We start from the raw sequence: 21,461 nt of genomic DNA on the forward strand, positions 1-21,461 counted from the left end.
CAGTACTCATGTCTAGACAAGTTCCTAATGCCTACTGTAATGTCTGCCAGAATCTTGAAATAAATCTGCCATCCCTATCAGAGATAATAGAGATTGGTATTCCATGTCTGGAGACGAATTCCTTCAAATACAGTCATGCTAACTTGTCCATCTTGTCATCTTCTCTTATTGGCAGGAAGTGTGCTGATTTAGTGAGACGATCAACTATTACCCAAATAGTATCAAAACCACTTGCAGTCCTTGGCAATTTAGTGATGAAATCTATGGTAATGTTTTCCCATTTCCATTCCTGGATTTCAGGTTGTTGAAGTATACCTGATGGTTTCTGATGCTCCGCTTTGACCTTAGAACACGTCAAACATTCTCCTACGTATTTAGCAACATCGGCTTTCATACCCGGCCACCAAAAATGTTTCTTAAGATCCTTGTACATCTTCCCCGTTCCAGGATGTATTGAGTATCTGGTTTTATGAGCTTCTCTAAGTACCATTTCTTTCATATCTCCAAATTTTGGTACCCAAATTCTTTCAGCCCTATACCGGGTTCCGTCTTCCCAAATATTAAGATGCTTCTCCGATCCTTTGGGTATTTCATCCCTTAAGTTTCCCTCTTTTAAAACTCCTTGTTGCGCCTCCTTTATTTGAGTAGTAAGGTTAGTGTGAATCATTATATTCATAGCTTTTAATCGAATAGGTTCTCTGTCCTTTCTGCTCAAGGCGTCGGCTACCACATTTTCCTTTCCCGGGTGGTAACGAATCTCAAAGTCGTAATCAATCAACAATTCAATCCACCTACGCTGCCTCATATTCAGTTGTTTCTGATTAAATATGTGTTGAAGACTTTTGTGGTCGGTATATATAATACTTTTGACCCCATATAAGTAGTGCCTCCAAGTCTTTAATGCAAAAACAACCGCGCCTAATTCCAAATCATGCGTCGTATAATTCTGCTCGTGAATCTTCAATTGTCTAAACGCATAAGCAATTACCTTCGTTCGTTGCATTAATACACAACCGAGACCTTGCTTTGAGGCGTCACAATATATCACAAAATCATCATTCCCTTCAAGTAATGACAATATAGGTGCTGTAGTTAACTTTTTCTTCAATTATTGAAACGCTTTCTCTTGTTCATCTTTCCATTCAAATTTCTTCCCTTTATGCGTTAATGCAGCCAAGGGTTTTGCTATTTTGGAAAAATCTTGGATGAATCTTCTGTAATAACCAGCTAGCCCTAAAAATTAGCGTATGTGTTTCGGTGTTTTCGGGGTTTCCCACTTTTCAACGGTTTCAATCTTTGCTGGATCCACCTGAATACCTTCTTTGTTCACTATGTGACCGAGGAATTGAACTTCTTCCAACCAAAATGCACACTTTGAAAACTTAGCGAACAGTTTTTCCTTTCTTAACAACTCTAGCACCTTTCTCAAATGTTCTTCATGCTCTTGGTCATTCTTTGATTAAATAAGTATGTCATCGATGAAAACAATGACAAACTTGTCAAGGTATGGTCCACACACTCGGTTCATGAGGTCCATGAACACAGCTGGTGCGTTAGTCAACCCAAACGGCATAACCATAAACTCGTAATGACCGTAACGCGTCCTAAAAGCAGTCTTTGGAATATCATCCTCCTTCACCCACATTTGATGATACCCAGAATGTAAATCAATCTTCGAATAAACTAACGAGCCTCGGTAGTGGGTAGCGGTTCTTGATGGTAAGTTTGTTCAACTCTCGAAACAAAACAGGAGCTCCCCATGGTGATGTGCTTGGTCGAATAAAACCACGCTCTAAAAGTTCCTGTAACTAACTTTGTAATTCTTTCATTTCGCTGGGTGCGAGTCTGTATGGAGCACCAGCTATTGGTGCAGCTCCTGGTACAAGGTCTATTTGAAATTCAACGGATCGATGTGGGGGTAATCCCGGTAATTCTTTTGGAAATACATCAGGAAATTCTTTTGTGACAGAAACATCACTGATGTTCTTTTCTTCAGGTTTAACTTCCTTGATGTGTGCTAGAATGACGTAACAACCTTTTCTTATTAGTTTTTGCACCTTCAAACTACTAATAAGATTTAATTTCGCATTGTTCTTTTCTCCGTACACCATTAAAGGTTTTCCCTTTTCACGCATAATGCGAATCGCATTTTTGTAACAAACGACCTCTGATCTCACCTTCTTCAACCAGTCAATGCCAATTATTACATCAAAACTCCCTAACTAGACTGGTATTAAATCAATCTTAAACGTTTCATCACCCAGTTTAATTTCTCTATCCCGACATATATTATCTGCTGAAATTAATTTACCGTTTGCTAATTCGAGTAAAAATTTACTATCCAAAGGCGTCAATGGGCTACTTAACTTAGCACAAAAATCTCTACTCATATAGCTTCTATCCGCACCCGAATCAAATAAAACATAAGCAGATTTATTATCAATAAGAAACGTACCCGTAACAAGCTTCGGGTCTTCCTGTGCTTCTGCCATATAAATATTGAAAACTCTTCCGCGGCCCCGCCCATTAGTATTCCCCTGATTCGGGCAATTACTTCTAATGTGGCCCGGTTTTCCACATCCATAACAAACAAAGGCGGCATTACTTGTTTCGCCACTATTTGTTCCCTTAGTTATGTTAAACTTTGGTCCATAGACCTCACACTTTTTCGTACCATGGCCAGTTCTTTTACACTTGGTGCAAAATGTCGTGCAGAACCCATTCTGGTGGTACTCTTCACACCTTTGGCATTTTTGGTTTTTGTTGCTGTTGTTGTTATTGAGGTTGTTGTTGGGATTGTTATTGTTGTTGGAACGGTTGTTGTAGTTGTTGTTGTTGTTGGGACGTTTGTTGTAGTTATTGTTAGGATTGCGGTTATTGTTGCGATTGTTGTTGCGGTTGTGGTTGTAATTATTGTTGTTGTTGTATTGGTGACCCTTGTCACTGGTTTTTTCCCACTTTCTCTTGAGTTGTTTCGTGTTGGCTTCTTCGGCCGCCTGCTCTTTAATTCTTCCCTCAATCTGATTTATGAGTTTATGAGCCATTCTACTTGCCTTTTGTATGGAAGCGGGCTCGTGTGAACTCACATCTTCTTAAATCCTTACTGGTAACCCTTTTACAAATGCATCGATCTTCTCTTCTTCATCTTCGAATGCTCCCGGACACAATAGGCACAACTCTGTGAATCGTCGTTCATACGTGGTAACGTCAAAACCTTGTGTTCGTAACTCTCTAAGTTTTACCTTGAGCTTATTGACTTCGTTTCTAGGACGGTACTGCTCATTCATCATTTGCTTGAATGCCGACCACGGTAGTGCGTAAGTAGCATTTTGTCTTACCTGTTCAAGATAGGTGTTCCACCATGTTAACGCAGTACCTGTGAAGGTATGGGTAGTGTACTTAACTTTGTCCTCTTTAGTACAGTTACTTATGGCAAACACCGATTCGACTTTCTCGGTCCACCGTTTCAATCCAACTGGTCCTTCGATTCCATTAAATTCCAAAGGTTTGCAGGCAGTGAATTCTTTGTAGGTGCATCCTACACGATTTCTTGTGGAATTAGTTCCACTGCTAGATCCAGAGTTATTTTTATTTTGCATCGCAGCCTGTACTGCGGCTATGTTTGCTGCAAGGAAAATACAGAAGTCTTCCTCGCTCATGTTCAAATTCTGACGAGTCGCCGGTGCCATTTCCTTCAAAAAATACCCAAAAGAATTGAGTTAATCATATAGAATTTAAGAGTAGTCAATAGTATCTCGTAGCATTATATGAACTTATTTATAAAAGCTTTTTCTTCATATTAGCGTTTTATAAGTTTAAATTCGGGTACTACCTACCCGTTAAGTTCATACTTAGTAGCTAATATACAATTCAACTACTACAATTCCATATGAAAAACTGATTTTAATAATATATCACATACAAATATTCTTCAAACTTACAACTTCGCTTCGCTATATTACATATAACATGAAATATAGTACACTTTGATACATAACAGTTTTGAAGATAAAACTAGTTAATACGCAAGTTGTTCAGCAAAGGAAATAAAGACACGTAATTCATAAGTCCAGAAACAAGTCATGAATTCAGGTTTTACTAAGATGACTTTCCATCCTTGGTCTTGTGGAAAATAACCTTTATGACCATTGGCTAGGCAGCATGTTGTAATGTCGTCAAAAGGAAAAGGGTTTCGTAATGTCCAACAGCCCCGTAATAATCTAAAAACCTTGTTTCTCACCCCAACTACTGAATCCGTCACTTGTGGGAAGGTTTTATTTAAAAGTTGTAACCCGTTATTCTTTTTCTCACTTTGGTAAGAAGCGAACATCACTAACCCGTAAGTATAACATGCTTCTTTATGTTGCATTTTTGAAGCTCTTTCTAACTCACGAAATCCTATGTTGGGATATGTTGAGTCAAAATAGGTTCTTAACCCGTAGCGTAAAATTGCATTTGGGTTCCCCGCATTTAATGCTTTAAAGAAAACACGGCGTAACTTACGGTCTCCCCAATGTGACATACCCCACCTATCAAAGGAAAGCCTTTTATAAACTAAGGCATTTCTGGAAAGTCTTTCAAATGTTTGACAAGTTAATTTTGCCGTAACTAAATGTGCTGATAAATTCTGACCGAATCTAGACAAGATTTCCTCAATCATATCCTCTGGTATGTCTTCTAAAATATTCGGTTGTCTACCCTTAACATCCATTTTGTTTTTATACTGTAAAATAGACAAGGATTAGATTCGTAAAAGATAATTAACAAACAATACAAGCAATTTTTACATAGAACATAAAAGTACAAGCACACTACAATACATATAATATACAACATGATTACAACCCTCTAATCTGAATCACTGGTTTCTTCTTCTTCGGACTTGGTTCGTTGTCCTAATTTTCTAGGAATATATGGTGTTCCACTAATACGAGCTGTCGTTTTCCACAATGGTTTAGAAAAACCTGGTGGTTTAGAGGTTCTCAGGTCATTGTTACATTTTAGGAAATACGGATGTTGCCGATACATATAAAGTTCATCGGGGTTGGAATCGGGTTTCTCTATTTTTATACCTTTTCCCTTATTATTTTCTTTTGCTTTATTAAATTGGGTCGAGGTAATTTCTATAACATCATCGGAATCCTCATCGGGATCCGATTCATCAGAAAATTGGTAATCTTCCCAATATTTTGCTTTCTCGGCGAAAACACCATTGACCATTATTAACTTTGGTCCGTTGGTTGAGAATTTTCTTTTATTTAATCAAATTACTGTAGGTATCGATATTTCTTCCTCCGGAACCTCTCCTTCTTCCGGTTCCTCCTCTTCCGGTTCCTCCTCTTCCGGTTCTTCTTCTTCCGGTTCCTCCTCTTCCGGTTCTTCTTCTTCCAGTTCTTCCTCTTCCGATTCCTCTTCTTCCGGTTCTTCTTCGAGAATTTGTGAATCTTCCCAAAATATATTCGACTCTTCATTATTATTAGGTGAATCGATGGGATTTGTACTAGTGGTAGACATCTATCACACAATATCAAACACATTAAGAGGTTAATATATCACATAATATTTACATGTTAATAATATATAGTTTCCAACAAAAGTGTTAAGCAATCGTTATAAAGAAAACACGGTCGAAGTCCAGACTCACTAATGTATCCTAACAAACTCGATAAGACACACTAATGCAAATTTCTGGTTCTCTAAGACAAACGCTCGGATACCAACTGAAATGTCTCGTTCATATTGATTATAAACGTTCCATATTAATTGATTTTGTCGCAAGGTTTTAACCTCTATATGAGACGTTTTTCAAAGACTGCATTCATTTTTGAAACAAGCATAACCTTTATTTTATCGATAAAGGTTTAAAAAGCATTATGTAGATTATCAAATATTGATAATCTAAAATATACTATTTACACACGACCATTACATAATGGTTTACAATAAGAATATATTACATCAAAAATAAGTTTCTTGAATGCAGTTTTTACACAATATCATACAAGCATGGACTCCAAATCTTGTCCTTATTTTAGTATGCAACAGCGGAAGCTCTTAATAATCACCTGGGAATAAACATGCTTAAAATGTCAACAAAAATGTTGGTGAGTTATAGGTTTAACCTATATATTATCAAATCATAATAATAGACCACAAGATTTCATATTTCAATACATCCCATACATAGAGATAAAAATCATTCATATGGTGAACACCTGGTAACCGACATTAACAAGATGCATATAGAATATCCCCATCATTCCGGGACACCCATCGGACATGATAATTTCGAAGTACTAAAGCATTCCAAATTCCAGAATGGGGCTTGTTGGGCCCGATAGATCTATCTTTAGGATTCGCGTCAATTTGGGGGTTTGTTCCCAAATTCTTAGGCTACCAAGCTAAAAATGGGCATATTCGGCTTCGATCATTCACCCATATAATGTAGTTTCATTTACTTGTGTCTATTTCGTAAAACATTTATAAAGTTGCATGTATTCTCATCCCAAAATATTAGATTTTAAAAGTGCGACTATAACTCACTTTCACAGATTTTTACTTGGTCGGGAAGTAAGACTTGACCACTGGTCAATTCACGAACCTATAACAAATATGTACATATATATCAAAGTATGTTCAAAATATATTTACAACATTTTTTAATACGTTTTAATGTTTTAAGCTTATTAAGTCAGCTGTCCTCGTTAATAACCTACAACTAGTTGTCCATAGTTAGATGTACAGAAATAAATCGATATATATTATATTGGATCAATCCACGACCCAGTGTATACAAGTCTTAGGCTAGATCACAATTCAAAGCAATATATTTTTGGAATCAACCTCAACCCTGTATAGCTAACTCCAACATTACTGCATATAGAGTGTCTATGGTTGTCCCAAATAATATATATACATGGGTCGATATGATATGTCAAAACATTTGCATACGTGTCTATGGTATCCCAAGATTACATAATATATTAGAATACATGTATAATACAATATCAGTTAGCTAGGATATGATTTGTATAGAATTGTTACAATATTTCCCGTAGCTACAACAATCAAAAAATATCCAATCTTGTTTTACCCATAACTTCTTCGTTTTAAATCCGTTTTGAGTGAATCAAATTGCTATGGTTTCATATTAAACTATATTTTATGAATCTAAACAGAAAAGTATAGGTTTATAGTCAGAAATATAAGTTACAAGTTGTTTTTGTAAGAGGTAGTCATTTCAGTCGAAAGAACGACGTGTTGATGACCATTTTGAAAAACATACTTCCACTTTGAGTTTAACCATGATTTTCGGATATAGTTTCATGTTTATAAGAAAAATCATTTTTCCAGAAGAACAACTTTTAAATCAAAGCTTATCATAGTTTTTAATTATCAAACCCAAAACAGCCCGAGGTGTTACTACGACGGCGTATGTCCGGTTTTACGGTGTTTTTCGTGTTTCCAGGTTTTAAATCATTAAATTAGCATATCATATAAATATAGAACATGTGTTTATTTGATTTTAAAAGTCAAGTTAGAAGGATTAACTTTATTTGTGAACAAGTTTAGAATTAACTAAACTATGTTCTAGTGATTACAAGTTTAAATCTTCGAATAAGATAGTTTTATATGTATGAATTGAATGACGTTATGAACATCATTACTACCTTAATTTTGGTAGGTAAACCTACTAGAAATGAGAAAAATAGATCTAGCTTCAAAGGATCCTTGGATGGCTTGAAAGTTCTTGAAGCAGAATCATGACACGAAAACAAGTTCAAGTAAGATTTCCACTCGAAATAAGATTGTTATAGTTATAGAAATTGAATCAAAGTTTGAATATGAGTATTACCTTGTATTAGAAAGATATATTACTGTAAATAAGAAAGATTTCTTGAGGTTGGATGATCACTTTACAAGATTGGAAGTAAGCTAGCAAACTTGGAAGTATTCTTGATTTTATGAAACTAGAACTTATAGAATTTATGAAGAACACTTAGAACTTGAAGATAGAACTTAAGAGAGATCAATTATATGAATAAAATTGAAGGATGAAAGTGTTTGTAGGTGTTTTTGGTCGTTGGTATATGGATTAGATATAAAGGATGTGTAATTTTGTTTACTTGTAAATAAGTCATGAATGATTACTAATATTTTTTGTAATTTTATGAGATATTTCAGGCTAGTTGCCAAATGATGGTTCTCACATGTGTTAGGTGACTCACATGGGCTGCTAAGAGCTGATCATTGGAGTGTATATACCAATAGTACATACATCTAAAAGCTGTGTATTGTACGAGTACGAATACGGGTACATACAAGTAGAATTGTTGATGAAACTGAACGAGGATGTAATTGTAAGCATTTTTATTAAGTAGAAGTATTTTGATAAGTGTCTTGAAGTCTTTCAAAAGTGTATGAATACATATTAAAACACTACATGTATATACATTTTAACTGAGTCGTTAAATCATCGTTAGTCGTTACATGTAAGTGTTGTTTTGAAACCTTTAGGTTAACGATCTTGTTAAATGTTGTTAACCCATTGTTTATTATATCAAATGAGATGTTAAATTATTACATTATCATGATATCATGATGTATTAATATATCTTAATATGATATATATATATATACATTAAATGTCGTTACAATGATAATCGTTAAATATATGTCTCGTTTCGAAATCATTAAATTAGTAGTCTTGTTTTTACATATGTAGTTCATTGTTAATATACTTAATGATATGTTTACTTATCATAATACCATTTTAATTATATATATATATATGTCGATATATATGACATCATATAGTTTTTACAAGTTTTAACGTTCGTGAATCACCGGTCAACTTGGGTGGTCAATTGTCTATATAAAACCTGTTTCAATTAATCAAGTCATAACAAGTTTTATTGCTTAACATGTTGGAAACACTTAATCATGTAAATAACAATTTCATTTAATATATATAAACATGGAAAAGTTCGGGTCACTACAGTAGCAGCAGCAGATAGCTTCGATGGTAGTGGGTTTTGTTGGTTGAACGAAACAGGAAACAGTAGCAAGCAATTCGCAGTAGTAGCTGATCTGGAAAAGCAGTAATTCGTTGGTGGTGATAAGGTGATGATAGATGGTGGTGGTTTTAGTCAACTAGGAAGTAGCCAAAGGTGGTGTTCTATTGTTTGATGAAGGTGGGTTTGGTGATGGTGGTTCTTGGGTTGTAGCAGGGACGGGTGATGGTGGTGCTTTACAGGTTAACGGTTCATCAAAATTAGTGTTGGTGATGTTGAAGAAATAGAAATGGAAATAGTAGTGGGTGTGGTGATTTAATGAGTATGTAACTCATATCTATATCATTATATATATATAACAAGTTGGCAGAATAACTAATAGAATATAATAATGCCAAAATAAATAGTAATCAATATTAACAATTGGTACAGTTCAGCAGCCACATAATTTGAATTCTTATACCGACACTTTTTTTATTACGGAGTACTATCTCGTACTCCGTTGTAAATCATTGGCGGATAAAAGTCTTCGGAAAAATCCCAAATTTTTAGATTAACTATATTTATTTATTTTGGTCATTATGGTATAAGATTCGGTCATTAACTCTTAAATAAAAATTACATTAATTATTCACTCCCAACCCTAAGGAAAATATAAAAGTTTTAAAATTCAACAAATAGTTCCTAAATACATTTTTAATAAGCTTATAATTTTTAAAACTCATTTCGGCTAACCGTTTATTTTAATATCATATAATTTTTTTTAACGCCTTTACTATCAATCGAATGACAATTGAGCGTTACCTTCGTTTACTAAATAATTTAATAATATTTATTATATATTATTATTATTTTACATTATTAATTGTAACATCAACAGCATATAATATTTCAAATTATATTTTCAATTATTATTTATATATTTATAGATATATATATACAAGCATATCTATTTATAAATAGTTATTCGTGAATCGTCAGGAATGGTAGAAGGTCAATTGAAACAGTTCAAAATTTTCGAGGCTCAACATTACAAACTTTGCTTATCGTGTCGAAATTATTTAAAGATTAACTTTAAATTTGGTCGGAAATTTCCGGGTCGTTACAGTTGGACCATTGAAAGATTTTCTATAAAGCACGTCATTTTCCTAGACGTAAAACGGAGGACTTACCTTTGTCCGTCTTACTTCCGTGACATCAGCTGGTAATGTTCCGTCCTGCAAATACTTCAAATAGGGAGTCATCCAACACGGTCCTCCTTCTTCAACTGTTGGTACTACCACTTTTTTATCAATTGATTTATCCTTCAAAACTTCTACGAAAACTTTATTATGGAAGTGGTCAAATGTTAATGTTGCTAACTTACTCAAAACATCTGCCTTTTTATTCTTTTTTCTTGATATCTGCACAACCTTCAAAGTTTCAAAATTTTTTGAAATCTTGTCAACCAATTGCAAATATCTTTTCATTGAGATATCCTTTGCTTCAAATTCTCCGTTAACTTGTTGTGCTACAATTTGAGAATTTACATATGCACGCAAATGCTTTATTCCCATCTCAGACCGTATGCGGAGGCCAAAAAGCAATGCCTCATATTCTGCTTCGTTATTAGTGCATACGTATGTTCTTCCCTTTCCGGGCTGGTAAGCACTAATCCTGCACCAACTCCTTCCTCACTTGATGCACCATCAGTGTGCAGTTTCCACATACAATTACTGCTTTTAACATCTTGCAAATAATCCCCCTTTTCAGTTGTTTCTAAAAGAAAGTCTGCCAAAATTTTCCCTTTAACTGCATGTCGTGGTGAGAAATTTATTTCATATTTTCCCAATTCAACCGCCCATTTTGCTAAACGTCCTGACGATTCTAGATGCTCAAAAATTTACTTTAATGGTTGATCTGTCAAGACGAGAATTGAATGTGCTTGAAAATAACGTCTGAGTCGTCTAGCTGTGTGTGTTAAAGCATATACCAATTTTTCAATTGGCGGATAATTAACTTCACTTTGCTGTAATATCTTACTGACAAAGTATATTGGCATTTGTACCCCATTTCGTTCTGTGATTAAAACTGAACTAATGGCTTCTGCCGACGCTGCCATATATAAAATTAATGTTTCTCCTGCTATTGGTACAGTTAAAGTAGGTAACTCTTTTTAGAGTCGTTAACATCCTGAAAAGCTGTTTTAGCTTCTTCCGTCCACATAAAATCCTTTTTGTTCAAACAACTTTTTAAGACCCTCATAAATGGTAATTATCGATCTGCTTGAAATGTCCCGTTCTTATTGATTAAAAACGTTCCATATTAATTGATTTCGTTGCGAGGTTTTGACCTCTATATGAGACGTTTTTCAAAGACTGCATTCATTTTTAAAACAAACCATAACCTTTATTTCATAAATAAAGGTTTAAAAAGCTTTACGTAGATTATCAAATAATGATAATCTAAAATATCCTGTTTACACACGACCATTACATAATGGTTTACAATACAAATATGTTACATCGAAATCAGTTTCTTGAATGCAGTTTTTACACAATATCATACAAACATGGACTCCAAATCTTGTCCTTATTCTAGTATGCAACAGCGGAAGCTCTTAATATTCACCTGAGAATAAACATGCTTTAAACGTCAACAAAAATGTTGGTGAGTTATAGGTTTAACCTATATATATCAAATCGTAACAATAGACCACAAGATTTCATATTTCTATACACATCCCATACATAGAGATAAAAATCATTCATATGGTGAACACCTGGTAACCGACATTAACAAGATGCATATATAAGAATATCCCCATCATTCCGGGACACCCTTCGGATATGATATAAATTTCAAAGTACTAAAGCATCCGGTACTTTGGATGGGGTTTGTTAGGCCCAATAGATCTATCTTTAGGATTTGCGTCAATTAAGTTGTCTGTTCCCTAATTCTTAGATTACCAGACTTAATAAAAAGGGGCATATTCGATTTCGATAATTCAACCATAGAATGTAGTTTCACGTACTTGTGTCTATTTTGTAAATCATTTATACAACCTGCATGTATTCTCATCCCAAAAATATTAGATTTTAAAAGTGGGACTATAACTCACTTTCACAGATTTTTACTTCGTCGGGAAGTAAGACTTGGTCACTGGTTGATTCACGAACCTATAACAATATATACATATATATCAAAGTATGTTCAAAATATATTTACAACACTTTTAATATATTTTGATGTTTTAAGTTTATTAAGTCAGCTGTCCTCGTTAGTAACCTACAACTAGTTGTCCACAGTTAGATATACAGAAATAAATCGATAAATATTATCTTGAATCAATCCACGACCCAGTGTATACGTATCTCAGTATTGATCACAACTCAAACTATACATATTTTGGAATCAACCTCAACCCTGTATAGCTAACTCCAACATTCACATATAGAGTGTCTATGGTTGTTCCGAAATATATATAGATGTGTCGACATGATAGGTCGAAACATTGTATACGTGTCTATGGTATCTCAAGATTACATAATATACAATACAAGTTGATTAAGTTATGGTTGGAATAGATTTGTTACCAATTTTCACGTAGCTAAAATGAGAAAAATTATCCAATCTTGTTTTACCCATAACTTCTTCATTTTAAATCCGTTTTGAGTGAATCAAATTGCTATGGTTTCATACTGAACTCTATTTTATGAATCTAAACAGAAAAAGTATAGGTTTATAGTCGGAAAAATAAATTACAAGTCGTTTTTGTAAAGGTAGTCATTTCAGTCGAAAGAACGACGTCTAGATGACCATTTTAGAAAACATACTTCCACTTTGAGTTTAACCATACTTTTTGGATATAGTTTCATGTTCATAATAAAAATCATTTTCTCAGAATAACAACTTTTAAATCAAAGTTTATCATAGTTTTTAATTAACTAACCTAAAACAGCCCGCGGTGTTACTACGACGGCGTAAATCCGGTTTTACGGTGTTTTTCGTGTTTCCAGGTTTTAAATCATTAAGTTAGCATATCATATAGATATATAACATGTGTTTAGTTAATTTTAAAAGTCAATTTAGAAGGATTAACTTTTGTTTGCGAACAAGTTTAGAATTAACTAAACTATGTTCTAGTGATTACGAGTTTAAACCTTCGAATAAGATAGTTTTATATATATTAATCGAATGATGTTATGAACATCATTACTACCTCAAGTTTAGTAGTTAAACCTACTAGAAGTGACAAGAAATGATCTAGCTTTAAAGGATCTTGGATGGCTTGAAAGTTCTTGAAGTAGGATCATGACACAAAAACAAGTTCAAGTAAGATTTTTACTCGAATTAAGATAGTTTATAGTTATAGAAATTGAATCAAAGTTTGAATATGAATATTACCTTGAATAAGAAAGATAACCTACTGTATATATCAAAGGTTTCTTGATCTAAGATGATTACTTGGAATGGATTAGAAAGCTTGGAAGTAAATTAGTAAACTTGAAGGGATTTTTGAAGTGTTCTTGAAGTGTTCTTCCTATGATGATTATAGCTTGATTCTTGAAGTGATTTTTGATGAAGATGATGATTAACTACTGGAAAAATACGTTCATAATAGTGTGTGTGTGTGTTGAGAGAGAATTAGAAAGAGAATTGGAAGTGAGTGGAGTGAATGATGAGTGGTAATTGGTGAGTGGTGAGTGGGGTTAAAAGGAGTTCTAGTTAGTTGACTAGCTCATGGTAGAAGTTAAAATTGATTAGTCATACATGACATAATCAAGAGTGGAATCCCATGCTAGTTCCTATTGGTATATACCTATAGTAAGTACGTTTTGAAGCTGTGTATAATACGGGTAAGAATACGACTAGAATTCTTGATGAAAGAAAAGAATGGGAAAGTAACTGTAACCATTTTCGTTAAGTATGAGTGTTTTGATATATGTCTTGAAGTCTTCCAAAAGTATTTTAATACATCTAAATACACTACATGTATATACATTTTCACTGAGTCGTTAAGTCATCGTTAGTCGTTACATGTAAGTGTTGTTTTGAAACCTTTAAGTTAACGATCTCAATTAATGTTGTTAACCCATTGTTTATTATATCTAATGAGATGTTAAATTATTATATTATCATGATATTATGATATATTAATATATCTTAATATGATATATATACATTTAAATGTCGTTACAACGATAATCGTTACATATATGTCTCGTTTCGAACATTTCTTCTAACGGAATAGTGAGATCTTCTTTAGCAAAACATTTCTTCAAATTCGAGACGTGGAAAGTGTTATGTACAGCCACGAGTTGTTGAGGTAACTCAAGTCGGTAAGCTACTGGTCCGACACGATCAATAATCTTGAATGGTCCAATATACCTTGGATTTAATTCCCTCGTTTACCAAATCGAACAACGCCTTTCCAAGGTGCAACTTTAAGCATGACCATCTCTCCAATTTAAAATTCTATATCTTTTCTTTTAATGTCAGCGTAGCTCTTTTGTCGACTTTGGGCGGTTTTCAACCGTTGTTGAATTTGGATGATCTTCTCGGTAGTTTCTTGTATAATCTCCGGACCCGTAATCTGTCTATCCGCCACTTCACTCCAACAAATCGGAGACCTGCACTTTCTACCATAAAGTGCTTCAAACGGCGCCATCTCAATGCTTGAATGGTAGCTGTTGTTGTAGGAAAATTCTGCTAACGGTAGATGTCGATCCCAACTGTTTCTGAAATCAATAACACATGCTCGTAGCATGTCTTCAAGCGTTTGTATCGTCCTTTCACTCTGCCCATCAGTTTGTGGATGATAGGCAGTACTCATGTCTAGACGAGTTCCTAATGCTTGCTGTAATGTCTGCCAGAATCTTGAAATAAATCTGCCATCCCTATCAGAGATAATAGAGATTGGTATTCCATGTCTGGAGATGACTTCCTTCAAATACAGTCGTGCTAACTTCTCCATCTTGTCATCTTCTCTTATTGGCAGGAAGTGTGCTGATTTGGTGAGACGATCAACTATTACCCAAATAGTATCAAAACCACTTGCAGTCCTTGGCAATTTAGTGATGAAATCCATGGTAATGTTTTCCAATTTCCATTCCGGGATTTCGGGTTGTTGAAGTAGACCTGATGGTTTCTGATGCTCAGCTTTGACCTTAGAACACGTCAAACAATATCCTACGTATTTAGCAACATCGGCTTTCATACCCGGCCACCAAAAATGTTTCTTGAGATCCTTGTACATCTTCCCCGTTCCAGGATGTATTGAGTATCTGGTTTTATGAGCTTCTCTAAGTACCATTTCTCTCATATCTCCAAATTTTGGTACCCAAATCCTTTCAGCCCTATACCGGGTTCCGTCTTCCCGAATATTAAGATGCTTCTCCGATCCTTTGGGTATTTCATCCTTTAAATTTCCCTCTTTTAAAGCTCCTTGTTGTGCCTCCTTTATTTGAGTAGTAATGTTATTATGAATCATTATATTCATAGATTTTACTCGAATGGGTTCTCTGTCCTTCCTGCTCAAGGCATCGGCTACCACATTTGCCTTCCCCGGGTGGTAACGAATCTCAAAGTCGTAATCATTCAATAATTCAATCCACCTACGCTGCCTCATATTCAGTTGTTTCTGATTAAATATGTGTTGAAGACTTTTGTGGTCGGTATATATAATACTTTTGACCCCATATAAGTAGTGCCTCCAAGTCTTTAATGCAAAAACATCCGCGCCTAATTCCAAATCATGCGTCATATAATTTTGTTCGTGAATCTTCAATTGTCTAGACGCATAAGCAATCACCTTCGTTCGTTGCATTAATACACAACCGAGACCTTGCTTTGATGCGTCACAATAAATCACAAAATCATCATTCCCTTCAAGCAATGACAATATAGGTGCCGTAGTTAGCTTTTTCTTCAATAACTGAAACGCTTTCTCTTGTTCATCATTCCATTCAAATTTCTTCCCTTTATGCGTTAATGCAGTCAAGGGTTTTGCTATTCTGGAAAAGTCTTGGATGAACCTTCTGTAGTAACCAGCTAGTCCTAAAAATTGGCGTATGTGTTTCGGAGTTTTTGGGGTTTCCCACTTTTCAACAGTTTCTATCTTTGCCGGATCCACCTTAATACCTTCTTTGTTCACTATGTGACCGAGGAATTGAACTTCTTCCAACCAAAATGCACACTTTGAAAACTTAGCGTACAATTCTTCCTTCCTCAATACTTCTAACACCTTTCTCAAATGTTCACCGTGTTCTTGGTCATTCTTTGAGTAAATAAGTATGTCATCAATGAAAACAATGACAAACTTGTCAAGGTATGGTCCACACACTCGGTTCATAAGGTCCATGAACATAGCTGGTGCATTAGTTAAACCAAATGGCATGACCATAAACTCGTAATGACCGTAACGTGTTCTGAAAGCAGTCTTTGGAATATCATCTTCTTTCACCCGTATTTGATGATACCTGGAATGTAAGTCAATCTTTGAATAAACAGACGAGCCTTGTAGTTGATCAAATAAGTCGTTGATTCTCGGTAGTGGGTAGCGGTTCTTGATGGTAAGTTTGTTCAACTCTTGGTAGTCGATACACAACCTGAATGTACCATCTTTCTTCTTGACAAACAAAATAGGAGCTCCCCACGGTGATGTGCTTGGTCGAATGAAACCACGCTCTAAAAGTTCTTGTAATTGGCTTTGCAGTTCTTTCATCTCGCTGGGTGCGAGTCTGTAAGGAGCACGAGCTATTGGTGCAGCTCCTGGTACAAGATCTATTTGAAATTCAACGGATCGATGTGGGGGTAATTCCGGTAATTCTTTCGGAAATACATCGGAAAATTCTTTTGCAATGGGAACATCATTGATGCTCTTTTCTTCAGTTTGTACTTTCTCGACGTGTGCTAGAACAGCATAGCAACCTTTTCTTATTAGTTTTTGTGCCTTCAAATTACTAATAAGATGTAGCTTCGTGTTGCCCTTTTCTCCGTACACCATTAAGGTTTTTCCTTTTTCTCGTATAATGCGAATTGCATTTTTGTAACAAACGATCTCTGCTTTCACTGGTATCAAGTCAATCTTAAATGTTTTGCTAACCAGTTTAATTTCTCGATTCCGACATATATTATCTGCTGAAATTAATTTACCATTTGCTAATTCGAGTAAAAATTTACTATCCAAAGGCGTCAATGGACAACTTAATTTAGCACAAAAATCTCTACTCATATAGCTTCTATCCGCACCCGAATCAAATAAAACGTAAGCAGATTTATTGTCAATAAGAAACGTACCCGTAACAAGCTCCGGGTCTTCCTGTGCCTCTGCCGCATTAATATTGAAAACTCTTCCGCGGCCTTGTCCATTCGTGTTCTCCTGGTTCGGGCAATTTCTAATAATGTGGCCCGGTTTTCCACATTTATAACAAACTACATTGGCATAACTTGCTCCGACACTACTTCCTCCGCCATTACTCGTTCCGACACCATTTGTTCCTTTCGTTCTATTAACCCCTGGTCCGTAGACCTCACACTTCGCCGCGCTATGACCATTTCTTTTACACTTGTTGCAAAATTTGGTGCAGAACCCCGAGTGATACTTTTCACATCTTTGGCATAGCTGCTTCTGATTGTTGTTTTTGTTGTGGTTATTATTGTTGTTGGGATGATTGTTGTAGTTGCTGTTGTTGTTGTTGTTGTTGTTGTTGTTGTTGTTGGGCTGTTTGTTGTAGTTGCGATTGATGTTGCGATTGTTGGGATAATTGTTGCGATTATTGTTGTAATTGCTGTTGTTGTTGTATTGGTGATTCTTATCACCGTTTTCCTCCCACTTTCTTTTGACTTGCTTCACATTGGCCTCTTCAGCAGTCTGTTCTTTAATTCTTTCTTCAATCTGGTTCACTAGTTTGTGAGCCATTCTACATGCCTGTTGTATGGAGGCGGGCTCGTGTGAACTTATATCTTCTTGGATTCTTTCCGGTAATCCTTTCACAAACGCGTCGATCTTCTCTTCCTCATCTTCGAATGCTCCCGGACACAATAGGCACAATTCTGTGAATCGTCTTTCGTACGTGCTAATATCAAATCCTTGGGTTCGTAACCCTCTAAGTTCTGTCTTGAGCTTATTGACCTCGGTTCTGGGACGGTACTTCTCGTTCATCAAGTGCTTGAATACTGACCACGGTAGTGCGTACGCATCGTCTTGTCCCACTTGCTCTAGATAGGTATTCCACCATGTTAACGCAGAACCTGTGAAGGTATGCGTAGCGTACTTCACTTTGTCCTCTTCAGTAAACTTACTTATGGCAAACACCGATTCGACCTTCTCGGTCCACCGTTTCAATCCGATCGGTCCTTCGGTTCCATCAAATTCCAAAGGTTTGCAGGCATTGAATTCTTTGTAGGTGCATCCTACATGATTTCCTGTACTGCTAGATCCAAGGTTATTGTTGGTATGTAGCGCAGCCTGTACTGCGGCTATGTTTGAAGCTAGAAAAGTACGGAATTCCTCTTCATTCATATTCATGGTGTGTCGAGTAGTCGGTGCCATTTCCTTCAAAATAGTTAAATGGAACAAGTTAATCATACAGAATATTAAGAGTAGTTAATAGTATTTCGTAGCATAATATGAACTCATTTATAAAAGCTTTTTCTTCATATTAGCATTTTATAAGTTTAAATTCGGGTAGTACCTACCCGTTAAGTTCATACTTAGTAGCTAGTATACAATTCAACTACTACAATTCTATATGAAAAACTGATTATAATAATATTTCGCGTTCAAACTTTTACACAATATTTTACAAACTTACAATACTGCTTATTTTACATATAGCATGAAATATAGCACACAATAAATTTGATACAAGATGGTTGTGAAGATAATTCTAGCTAGTACACAAGTTGTTCAGTAAAGGCAATAAAGACACGTAATTCATACGTCCAGAAACAAGTCATGCATTCTGGTTTTACTAGGATTACTTCCCATCCTTGGTCTTGGGGAACATAACCGTTATGGCCGTTGATAAGACAGCGTGTTGTAACGTCGTAAAAGGGACGAGGGTTACGTAATGTCCAACAGTCCCGTAACAATCTAAAAAACCTCATTTCTTACCCCAATTACCAACTCCGTCACTTGTGGGAACGTTTTGTTTAATAGTTGTAGCCCGATGTTCTTGTTCTCACTTTGGTGAGAAGCAAACATTCCTAATCCGTAAGCATAACATGCTTCTTTATGTTGCATGTTAGCCGGTTTTCTAAATCACGAAGTCCAATATTCGGATATATTGAGTCAAAATAATTTCTTAACCCATTGCGTAAAATAGCATTTGGGTTCCCCGCAATATATGCGTCAAAGTAAACACATCGTAAATTATGGATTTCCCAATGTGATATCCCCCATCTTTCGAACGAAAGCCTTTTATAAACCAAGGCATTCTTGGAACGTTCTTCGAATGTCTTACAAACTGATCTCGCCTTAAGTAGTTGTGCCGAAGAATTCTGACCGACTCTAGACAAGATTTCATCAATCATGTCTCCGGGTAGGTCTCTTAAAATATTGGGTTGTCTATCCATTTTGTGTTTTTATACTGTAAAATAGACAAGAGTTAGATTCATAAAAAAAATACTTATTAATACAAGCAATTTTTACATATATCATAAAGCATAAGCACACTATATTACTTATATTACACCACACGAATACAACTATCTTATTCCGACTCGCTTGTTTCTTCTTCTTCGGTTTTGGTTCGTTTTGCCAAGTTTCTAGGGATATATGATGTTCCCCTAATACGAGCCGTCGTTATCCACATTGGTTTAGAAAAACCTGGTGGTTTAGAGGTTCCCGGGTCATTGTTACAACTTAAGGACTTCGGGGGTTGACGATACATATAAAGTTCATCGGGGTTGGAATTAGATTTCTCTATTTTTATGCCCTTTCCCTTATTATTTTCTTTTGCCTTTTTAAATTCAGTTGGGGTAATTTCTATAACATCATCGGAATTCTCATCGGAATCCGATTCATCGGAGAATTGGTAATCCTCCCAATATTTTGCTTCCTTGGCGGAAACACCATTGACCATAATTAACCTTGGTCGGTTGGTTGAGGATTTTCTTTTACTTAACCGTTTTATTATTTCCCCCACCGGTTCTATTTCTTCATCCGGTTCCGATTCTTCTTCCGGTTCCGATTCTTCTTCCGGTTCCGACTCTTCTTCCGGTTCCTCTTCGGGAACTTGTGAATCAGTCCACGAATCATTCCAATTTACATTTGACTCTTCATTATTATTAGGTGAGTCAATGGGACTTGTTCTAGAGGTAGACATCTATCACATAATATCAAACGCGTTAAGAGATTAATATATCACATAATATTCACATGTTAAAAATATATAGTTTCCAACAAAATTTGTTAACCAATCATTTTTCAAGTAAACACGGTCGAAGTCCAGACTCACTAATGCATCCTAACAAACTAGATAAGACACACTAATGCAAAATTCTGGTTCTCTAAGACCAACACTCTGATACCAACTGAAATGTCCCGTTCTTATTGATTAAAAACGTTCCATATTAATTGATTTCGTTGCGAGGTTTTGACCTCTATATGAGACGTTTTTCAAAGACTGCATTCATTTTTAAAACAAACCATAACCTTTATTTCATAAATAAAGGTTTAAAAAGCTTTACGTAGATTATCAAATAATGATAATCTAAAATATCCTGTTTACACATGACCATTACATAATGGTTTACAATACAAATATGTTACCTCGAAATCAGTTTCTTGAATGCAGTTTTTACACAATATCATACAAACATGGACTCCAAATCTTGTCCTTATTTTAGTATGCAACAGCAGAAGCTCTTAATATTCACCTGAGAATAAACATGCTTTAAACGTCAACAAAAATGTTGGTGAGTTATAGGTTTAACCTATATATATCAAATCGTAACAATAGACCACAAGATTTCATATTTCAATACACATCCCATACATAGAGATAAAAATCATTCATATGGTGAACACCTGGTAACCGACATTAACAAGATGCATATATAAGAATATCCCCATCATTCCGGGACACCCTTCGGATATGATATAAATTTCGAAGTACTAAAGAATCCGGTACTTTGGATGGGGTTTGTTAGGCCCAATAGATCTATCTTTAGGATTCGCGTCAATTAGGGTGTCTGTTCCATAATTCTTAGATTACCAGACTTAATAAAAAGGGGCATATTCGATTTCGATAATTCAACCATAGAATGTAGTTTCACGTACTTGTGTCTATTTTGTAAATCATTTATAAAACCTGCATGTATTCTCATCCCAAAAATATTAGATTTTAAAAGTGGGACTATAACTCACTTTCACAGATTTTTACTTCGTCGGGAAGTAAGACTTGGCCACTGGTTGATTCATGAACCTATAACAATATATACATATATATCAAAGTATGT

At 35.3% G+C, this 21,461-nt stretch overlaps 1 protein-coding gene across 1 annotated transcript in view; it reads right to left on the reverse strand.

Annotated features, from left to right (window-relative positions):
- LOC139849278 (uncharacterized) overlaps positions 1 to 11,115 on the reverse strand; it is a 38,272-nt gene extending 27,157 nt beyond the window's left edge. The window contains exons 1-3 of the mRNA XM_071838936.1: positions 11,037 to 11,115; positions 10,578 to 10,880; positions 10,187 to 10,524 (exon numbers count right to left, since the gene is read on the reverse strand). Of these exons, the coding sequence (XP_071695037.1) occupies positions 10,187 to 10,524; positions 10,578 to 10,880; positions 11,037 to 11,115 (720 nt within the window). The remainder of the gene's footprint in view (positions 1 to 10,186; positions 10,525 to 10,577; positions 10,881 to 11,036) is intronic.
- Between the last annotated feature and the right edge of the window lie 10,346 nt (positions 11,116 to 21,461).

This window comes from Rutidosis leptorrhynchoides, chromosome 5 (assembly GCF_046630445.1).
Source record: "Rutidosis leptorrhynchoides isolate AG116_Rl617_1_P2 chromosome 5, CSIRO_AGI_Rlap_v1, whole genome shotgun sequence".
Taxonomy (NCBI): domain Eukaryota; kingdom Viridiplantae; phylum Streptophyta; class Magnoliopsida; order Asterales; family Asteraceae; genus Rutidosis; species Rutidosis leptorrhynchoides.